This window comes from Pogonomyrmex barbatus, unplaced genomic scaffold (genome assembly GCF_055798465.1).
Source record: "Pogonomyrmex barbatus isolate J1 unplaced genomic scaffold, ASM5579846v1 scaffold3, whole genome shotgun sequence".
NCBI classification, from domain to species: Eukaryota; Metazoa; Arthropoda; class Insecta; order Hymenoptera; family Formicidae; genus Pogonomyrmex; species Pogonomyrmex barbatus.
The window spans coordinates 19,780,103-19,789,288 of record NW_028297127.1 but is presented as its reverse complement, the minus strand read 5'-3'; the positions used below and the strand labels follow the sequence as shown (position 1 = coordinate 19,789,288).

The 9,186-nt window shown below is 33.6% G+C and overlaps 3 protein-coding genes across 10 annotated transcripts; 1 reads left to right on the top strand and 2 right to left on the bottom strand.

The window, feature by feature from the left end:
* Positions 1 to 304: 304 nt before the first annotated feature.
* Fam92 (CBY1 interacting BAR domain containing protein Fam92) lies at positions 305 to 4,429 on the bottom strand. 2 transcript variants are annotated; one of them, XM_089079708.1, is made up of 9 exons: positions 4,276 to 4,429; positions 4,075 to 4,176; positions 3,829 to 3,957; positions 3,249 to 3,429; positions 2,823 to 3,047; positions 2,672 to 2,704; positions 2,373 to 2,534; positions 2,180 to 2,287; positions 305 to 2,111 (listed from the first exon to the last, which is right to left on the bottom strand). In XM_089079708.1, exons 1-9 carry the CDS (start codon positions 4,305 to 4,307, stop codon positions 1,971 to 1,973), a joined length of 1,113 nt encoding a protein of 370 aa, XP_088935834.1. In that variant the 5' UTR covers positions 4,308 to 4,429; the 3' UTR covers positions 305 to 1,970. The 2 variants fall into 2 exon arrangements, with proteins under 2 accessions (XP_088935834.1, XP_088935833.1); XM_089079707.1 differs by lacking the exon at positions 2,672 to 2,704 and having other exon boundaries at positions 305 to 2,287.
* LOC105423878 (uncharacterized) lies at positions 696 to 1,740 on the top strand. 2 transcript variants are annotated; one of them, XM_011633821.3, is made up of 3 exons: positions 696 to 829; positions 935 to 1,001; positions 1,518 to 1,740. In XM_011633821.3, the coding sequence occupies exons 1-3, from the start codon at positions 734 to 736 to the stop codon at positions 1,604 to 1,606; spliced, it is 252 nt and encodes an 83-aa protein (XP_011632123.1). In that variant the 5' UTR covers positions 696 to 733; the 3' UTR covers positions 1,607 to 1,740. The 2 variants fall into 2 exon arrangements, with proteins under 2 accessions (XP_011632123.1, XP_088935836.1); XM_089079710.1 differs by having other exon boundaries at positions 734 to 1,001.
* A 154-nt stretch (positions 4,430 to 4,583) lies between the features above and the next one.
* On the bottom strand, positions 4,584 to 8,591 carry Sergef (secretion regulating guanine nucleotide exchange factor). 6 transcript variants are annotated; one of them, XM_089079701.1, is made up of 6 exons: positions 8,133 to 8,591; positions 6,140 to 6,710; positions 5,807 to 6,058; positions 5,556 to 5,720; positions 5,286 to 5,474; positions 4,584 to 5,242 (listed from the first exon to the last, which is right to left on the bottom strand). In XM_089079701.1, exons 1-5 carry the CDS (start codon positions 8,298 to 8,300, stop codon positions 5,305 to 5,307), a joined length of 1,326 nt encoding a protein of 441 aa, XP_088935827.1. In that variant the 5' UTR covers positions 8,301 to 8,591; the 3' UTR covers positions 4,584 to 5,242; positions 5,286 to 5,304. The 6 variants fall into 6 exon arrangements, with proteins under 6 accessions (XP_088935827.1, XP_088935828.1, XP_088935826.1 ...); XM_089079702.1 differs by having other exon boundaries at positions 4,584 to 5,474; positions 8,071 to 8,591; XM_089079700.1 differs by having other exon boundaries at positions 4,584 to 5,474.
* Positions 8,592 to 9,186: the final 595 nt, after the last annotated feature.

Genomic DNA, 9,186 nt, shown 5'->3' with positions numbered 1-9,186 from the left:
AAATTTCATTATGTCCTAATTATACGCTATAGATATGAAATAAGGCCTTCAGCTATTTCCCTCGTACGAGGCAGATTGAAAAAAAGGGGACTGAAGACCAGACGAGATAAACAGATTTACGAGCGGATTGCGTATCTATTTTATTGTCTGATTTCGCAAGTGTCGATCAGTTGGAATCGAGTCGAGAAGATAAACAAGCTTGACTATGATTCATTTCATGTTTCGCGTGACGTCTTGAATTGCGAAAGCCTCCGTCATACGACTTGTTTTGGATCGCCTTTTGCGTGCGTACTTGCCATCTTCATTTTTAACGATCGTCTAGTGATCTTGCGACCTAATTTTTGTTTTATATATATATTTAACATAATTTTGATTGCATACATTCGATTCCTGCTTCTCTCTCCTCCATTGGCGCGAACGAGAGAAGGTGAGCGAAAGAGAGAGAGAAAGAGAGAGAAAGAGAAAGAGAGAAAGAGGGACGCGTTCGAAATCTTAATCTCTGTGCTTCATCCCACGAACAAGTTGTTGGATCAATCGACGGTGCTTAGCACCGATTATCACCGGGACGGCAACGTCGCGTCCCGTCGCGTCCCGTCGCGTCACGCTGCGTCGCGTTGCATCGCACGCGCTCGCCCGTTCGAGAAGGACCCATTCGCGCGGATCAGAGCCGTGTGCTTAACCTGTGTGTTCGTGACGTTCCCTGGCCCGCCGCCCCTGGTCGAAGCTGCCGAGGATGGCCGACATCAAGCAGGAGTACAAGGGCGAGGACGTCGACAGCGGGATGGGCAACAGCGCCGACCCGAAGAACATGCAGGAGCTGACGCAATACGTGAGTCCGCGTATTTACGCACGGGATGATGATGATGATGACGATGACGCGCCCGGGGATGATCCGTCGCGACGCGACGCTGACACTACGTTGACTCCTTTGCAGGTGCAAACGCTGCTGCAGAACATGCAGGACAAGTTTCAAACCATGTCCGACCAGATCATCGGAAGAAATATCCTTTTTCTTGCCTTTCTTCTTAATCTAGAACAATGCATGAGGAGACGTGTGCGGCTGAAGCAACATTTGGAAGTCTCTAGAATCATTCTACTTTGTGTAGAATATTGTGTAACTGACTGCGGTAATATGTGTTGACCTTGGTCTGTTATGTTATTGCCAGTTATTTATGTGCATCTTGTTTTTTCTTCTCTGAATTTAAATAGTAAATAAAACACAATAGTTTGCATAATGAAACAATGAAACAATGAGAGATTATTTTATTGGTTTCAATAATTCAGAAGATTCTATATTCTCCATTAGAATTTATAGGTATATTGTATTCAGATTAATGCTATGAGAAATTAATTATAGATTCTGTTATATACAATGCACTGATTATGTCATTTATTTTATGATATGCATGTCATGCTTTACTCCATTAATTTATTTGAAACGCAAAGCAATATGTATTTGTTTATAATGTTGATATTATTATTATTATTATTATTATAAGATCCTTAATAAGAAATACTAGATGAGATGGGCAACAGAATAGACGACCTGGAAAAGAATATTGCAGACCTAATGACACAAGCAGGAGTCGAGGGAGGTGATAAATAAGCTCGTCCTTTTCTCAATGCACTGATTTTGTCTAAAGTATAGCCATACTTGTCATGGAAAAAGTATATCGATAGCGATATACCCATCCTTTTGTTACAATACGGAAAATAAACACTTACACTTTTTTATAAACATTTTCATTCGATATTATTAAGAATCTCGTGACAGCTAATCCAGGTACTAGTTGAACAAACGGTGATTATGCTACTTCAGTGGAACATAGATTACATTGTTTTTTTTAACTATCTTTTAAAGAAGTCTCTCTTTATATCTTATTCAAAACAATTTTCTAAGTGGCCACTTAAATTGCTACAAACAAGTATTCTTAAGAAATACGCAACATGTATACGCAATAAAATCTGATTCACTTTGTCTGATTCAGTCTATAAGGTATGCGATATATTATGGACGATATTAAGGACTTCTGACATGTAGGAATTGCTGGGACGGGTCTGAGAACGAAACGTTTCTTTACTTTATATCCAGCATTTTTCGACGCTCTTTTCTAAAAAGATAAAAAACGGGATATTAAAAGGATGATTGAAATTACATAGACTTTTGCCTAGTTCTCACAGGCTTCTCTTGAATCGATTCTGATTCCGTTTCCTCCATACTATCATCTGGATATTCTTCAACTTGAACTGACTCGGAAGAGTTCGAGAATCCGGTTCGTGCAGAATCCTAAAATTTGTCAAATTTGTTAAGAGATCCAAGAATAGGACAGATCATATATGGAGCGAATTATATATTCATATTTTGTACTTACAGCAGATTCAGTTCCTCCCTTAGCCAGTTTCTGTAATGCCACGGGCGAGGACGCGAATCGAGAGGCCAAGTTCGTTAATGAATAAGCTTGTCGAAACGAAGTTCGACCCACTGTGTCTAATCTCGCAACAGAATCAGGAACTCGCATTGTCTCTCGAAATTCCTAGATTTGAATACATAAAGCTTAATAAATATTGCATCAGCGTTCGATAACAATCAATAACAAATAAAGGTTTATTGCTGAAATGTTAAGTTTTTCTCATTGAATCAGGAATAAATATCAACTTAGAGCAAATTTACCCCATTCATCTCTCCTCTCGCGCTTTGAAAGTCCTGCATGTCAAAGGACAAACAACGTTGACTGTATTTGTGCAAATATTTGTGTAAATTGTCTTTTAATTTTCAATATGAAAATTTTGAAAAAGAACTAAAGTGGACTCTTTTATCTTACTTCAATATCTTTAATTTCGTCAATAGCCGCAACATCTTGATACGCTTTGGTCAAGAGCTCAAGGGATTTTGTGTGAAAACTCAATTCGATGGTGATGAAATCTAGTAGTATGGACTTTAAATCGTGTAATTTTCGTCGTTCGAACGAGTCGATTTGCTCCTCTAATCCTTTTACTACTCGAGATACCTCGATGGATGCCTTCGTCAACTCCGATTCAGCTTGCGACTAATATTCTTTTTTAGATAAAGATTTATAATAAAAAATAGTGTGACGGAATACTTGAAACGATAAACTTACATCACTTTTTTTTATACGTATATTCTAACGTAATTTAATTAATTTTTTGTCTCGAAATTGTTACGAAAAAACAAAATCAGTTAGATCATAATTAAAGTTAATATTAGCGAAATAAACTTTAAAGGATACTATCATTTGACGGTTTCTGGGATTTCTCTCTCGAACTTTGTCTAAATGTCTTCGTCTCGTGAGTTCTCTGTCGCGTGCTGCAAAGGTGTTTTTGACATCGTCGCGAGCATGTTTGCAAATCATTGCGTATTGCGAGAGAGGTGCAATCACCTTGGCATCCAATCTTTGTACTTGCGCATCTCTATAAATCAGATCAATAATTTCAAAGACAGAGAAATATAAAGCAAAATAAGAAATCAAATAAAGCATATAATATATATAACTAAAAAAATATAAGAAAAGGAAAATAAAATAACTTTTAAAAGCAGTTTTTTTTTCAATCTTTTACATTAGCGCGGAATGAAGAGTTTATCTAATAAAGTTAAGAAATATTTTTTAATGTATTCTTCTTTTTCACTCTAAGGTCAGCTAAAAAAAACAGATAACAATGTGACTTTTTTTTTATTTTTTCATTATACGCGTGACGACACCACATATACGAATATAATTATTTATTATAAAAAATAAATTGTAATTTTTTTCCTTTTTATATATCGCAAAAAAGCATAATTATTTGAAATAGAGAAATAATATGTTTTACCTATAATCGCCGATGACCGATAATGTTGCAGAAAAATTCGTAAGTCCGGTACTCAGCGATCGATTTATAACTTCCGAATCTGCGTAAGTTTGTATTACTTTAGCCAATTCATCGCCTTTATCACGCAATCTGGAAAAAGAAAGTAAATTAACGAATAGTGAACAAGTTTCGTCGTTAAAATGATAGGAAATAAGAATGTGTCACTGAGGAAAAATAATCGATACGGTTTGTCGGGCATAGAAGCACCTGGCAGCTTTTCTGGTGAACGCCGCGAATATTGTACATAGCTCAGCGAAATGTCTCTCCACGCCCGTTATGCGATCTTGCACGAACTTCGCCTCCTGTTCACTAATAAACAAAATAAATTCATCAAATGATTCGTTTGCCATCTGTCAAATAGCGACACAAAATAAAGAAAAACCATACATTTTTGCAGTTTTAACTTACTATAAACTACTTTGAGAGCGCGCTCGAAGCATTTCTTTCTCAAGTATTTTGTAAAATTTTTAACAAATTGTTTCACAGTTTCCTTCTTCTGTGGTAATGTCTCGTGATCTCGTGAAAAATAATTTTAGTTTCTCCTTTCCACACGCTAACGCTGACAGTTGCCTACTGGCAGGTGGTGAATTGCCGCAGGTGAAGTTATATGCGTTTTCTATACTCCCTTCCGGCTAACTACGTAGGAGGTCTCTGTTTTAGTCTTGTAAAGGATGATTCCATTATTCATTGCTTTATATTTCAATAAAATAAGAGACTGATAAGTATAATCAATATATATTTACAAAAATACTTCATTAATACATTAATAGTAGGCTATAATAAATATTTAATAAATAATTTATAATATATTGTTAACATCAACTTTTTATTATGAAAATTCTCTGGTAAATCTGCAAGCAGGATCATCTTTTCAATTCATATATGTAAGAAAATTAAGGATCATGATAATTGGAATTAGAAAGTGAATTTAAATCTCAGAATATACAGTATAAAAAAACTTGCAAAAATACTAAAGTATTAGATAATATGAAAAAAAAGACTAAACATATAAATAAGTATATAAATAAATAATAAAGTTTTTCTTTCTAGACAATACATGTTTAAAAATTAAAAGTATTTTTGTGAAAGACATCTAAGAGATGTCTTATGTTCCAATTTTAAACTTTGTATTGTCTATTATCTCTCCGTCTATTATCTTTCTGGATTATTAATTTTTAGCAATTATTCAGATATACGAAAAGCTGAAATACAGTATATCTAGACTTAAATTTAAATTGATTATCATGTTGTTTATTTGAAGAAAAAAAACTAATTTAAATATCTTTTCAAAAATTTTACTTAAAACGCTTAACACACGGGTTTATTAAAATTTTCTGTTTGTTATGGAGTTCAATAAATTATATAAAAATTATGAATTTATTAGTATGAGTTTATTATTATGAGTTTATTAATTATGAGTTTATTAACGGTATGTGACTAGTTAATATTTTTTATCACAGTAAATGAATGTCCTGCGCCAGCACCAATAAGAACAGCAATAAAATTAGATGGAATTGGAAGACATTCTGGCCGTAAAACGTTTTCCGTTTTTCCATTACCACAGTTGCCATGCTCATTCCAGCCCCAGCATAATACTGTCCCATCTTCTATAAAATTATTATTATTATTATAACTTTTATTTCGTAATTTGTAAAAGCGTTTGCATGTGTTTATTGCATCTAATTTACCGGTTAAAGCAACATTGTGCTCTGATCCAACTGAGAGTTGAACAATTTTCGGGATGTGCTCAATATATTGAACATTTTCTTCTGTGTCTATTTTATTTTGTAGTTTTGATAAAGAACGACCCAACTGTCCATAATCATTTCTTCCCCATGAAAAAATAGTACCATCTGAAATTATATGTAGCATGTTTTTAATATGTACACGAATAATTTGATTATATGCAAAAAAAATAAAATAAATTCAGTTTACTTACTGTTCAAAATATTTACGTGACTCCAACCTGTGTGAATTTGGATTGGAGTATCATGCTCTATGTTGGACAGTGGAATACATGTGGGTTGCAATATCCGTGTCTCAGAGAATGTCTTAGAAAATAATCCCAATTGTCCGTGCTTGTTGTCACCGAAAACGTATGTATTATACGTTTCTCCTTTTGTTATAACAATAGTATGATATTGACCGCAGATAACATTTTCAACATTTCCTTGCATCGTCCATTCTGGAACTATTCACCTGTATTTTAATTAAATGAAAATTTTCTCATTTTTTTCTTAGCAATACAACAATACAACAATTTTTTGCATACCTTTCACGAATGAATCTAAAAGCACACAAGACTTCATGATATCTGGATTAACCAAACCCAATTGTCCTCTATTATTTGCTCCACAAACATAAAGCTCACGACTTTCTGTTACTATAGCAGTGTGTCGCAGACCCATTGAAACATTCTTTATTCTTTCACTGATTGATATTTTGCGAGGATGCGATATTGAAGGAAAAATTGAAGCATCTATACCCAATTGTCCATAACGATTGGAACCCCATACATATAATTCGCCATCCTTTGTTAATGCTGCAGAACTATCCCATCCACAACAGATATCAATCACTACTTCATGTTCAAGAGCACATATCCTCTGAAATGTTAGAATGTTTCCCTGTTCAGCATTAGCATTTCCAGTTTGTCCTTTATTGTTCAATCCACAAGAATAAACATGACCATCTGCATCCAAAATCAATGTGTGTCCAGCACCACCAATAATTTTTTTTATAGCTTCTGGTCTTAGAGAACATCCAAATAAATCAATTTCTTGAGGTAGAATATATTGCTCAGATAATAAACCTTGTCCTAACTGACCATGGGAGTTTGCACCCTATAAAATAAATTAAATTTTTTTTCAAAGTTTTATAGACTTCTTGTAAATTCATATCTTGAAAATATATTCATTTTAAATATTTTACCATTTTAATATCTCAAGGACTTAATTTTAAAGGAATGAAAATCCAATAACATTAACTAATAATTATTATATTATTATTATAACTTTCTCTCTACAGTGGTATAAGTTTAATATAACATTTTATATACTAGTTACATTGTTGAATAGAAAATTACAATAATAATGTTACTGTCAATCAATGTTGACTGGAGATAAATACATGTTGATTGTGCATTCTTACAAGTAACAAATTTTACCCATGAGATTAGACGATACGTAGACATTATCAAATTATATTCTATTAAATATTTTCGCTCTTGAAATTCAGAATAGATGTTTCTTCTTCTTTATATGACAACCCTGACTGAATCAGCACAGGTCAGATGCAAAAATGATAAAAGTACTAACATAAATCGAAAATTGATAATACAAAATCGAAAAACAAAGGCGGAAATGTATGATAATAGAAAATTATATAAGGACGAAACACATCCGCTGCATACAACGGTCCGGAAACAATAGATTCTTCTTTACTATTCCACATGTCCATGCACGTCACATGCTTACTTCGAATGACATATCAATGAGATCATAACCTCACATTTGAAAAAGTCAAGGCAAATACACATGGGGTTTGTTTTTTTATTCTCTTTTTATGTACACCTTGATATATATATATATATATATATATATATATATATATATAATGGATGTAACATAAAAAGCGCCCACGAATTATATAATGTTATTCCTTGTAAAAATCTGAGTTGAAATGTCCTGAATTATTTAGTTTTTATATATATATATATATATATATATATATATATATATATATATAAAACTACTTCTAAAATTAGTATTAACAACATTAGCACTGTTCTTAGTATTAATTATATTACATATTATTAATATACTACTAATATTTTATAGATATACAGTGATTTTTAATAATTAATAACTCGATAATTATCACGAAAATTGCAAAATAAACTTTTCTACTCAGTTTTATTAGCACTGCAAATAAGAAGTGATATGATCAATGCGGGAAACTCTGTATACATACACACACACACACACACGCACGCACACGCGCGCGCGTGCGCGCGCGCGCGCGCACACACACACACACACACACACACACACAGAGGATGTCTGACATCGGTCATATCACTTTTCATATGCAGGTAGAGCTAATAAAATTGAGTAGAAAAGTCTATTTTGCAATTTTCGCGATTAATTATCGAGTTATTATTATTAAAATCACTGTAAGTCTATCCGGCAAATGCAAGCGTACGGTAAGATATTCCCGCTGCTCAGCGATCATCGTTGATAGGCGCGTAAGGAATTGTTTATTACTTCAAGCGGCTCGTAGCTATTGCTGGTCCGATTGTGTATTTGTCCTGTTTTACACAAATGAATTTTGCTGCCAATCTTTATATAAGAATTTTCTGATAATAGCCAGCAGATTTTTGGACATTGGTGTTTTTTGGCTATCATAAGATAGACTAACTTTTTTTTTCCCATTCATTCCAATGGCGCTATAAAAGCCCAAAGACCTATCCCCCCCCCTCTCGCTTACATATCTGTGGTGCGCATGCAGATTAGTCGATAGGCATACGGGACCTACAATTTTACGCTGAATCTGAACGGCTTAATTGAGAGGGGTTTTTTTGTGGCAAAGAAGACTGTTGGCAGTTTGCCAGATCGCCGAAGAAGAGAACACAATAGGAAAAACATTCTTCGTTCTGCCTGGAATCGAGCCCGGGAGAGACTTTTAGCATAGTAGATCAGTGTGTTGCCTATTATGTGTTGCCACGCTCGCTCTCGTAAAATCGATCATCTTTGTTTCACATAATAAGTAGCGGCACAAAAATAATACAAAAATTACTGTATTTTGAAGATTTGTTGCATTATCAGATATTAAACTTTTAGTATTTTCAACTTTATGCGATAATATAGAATGTTTGCTGAAGGTTTTGCTAAAAAAAATATGTTTATATATATATTTATATATTCCTTATATTTCTAAGAGGAAATAATAATTTATATATTAAGCCAATTGTACTTTTACGATTTTATTATTTTTTAACATAGTGGTTCTATAATATTTCGATAATCAAATATCTTGATATCGATTAAACTCTTTTTATTATCCCCCCCTTCCTCCATAGAAAATATATATTGCGAAGATATCACTCCTCAGCCAAGTGTTGGAACAGTTGTGTTGGACTGTTATACTGAGTCTATTTTTTTTAGCTTAGAACTGGCTGCACTTAGAACTAGAACTTCAGAGTTTATTTTTCTTCTTCCAATGTAAGAAAGAAAGATAAACTGTGAAGACTAGTACGACCAGTTCAGTCAAAAAGAACAGACCTACTGTGTCATCTGTGTACCTTGTTGGAAAACAGCC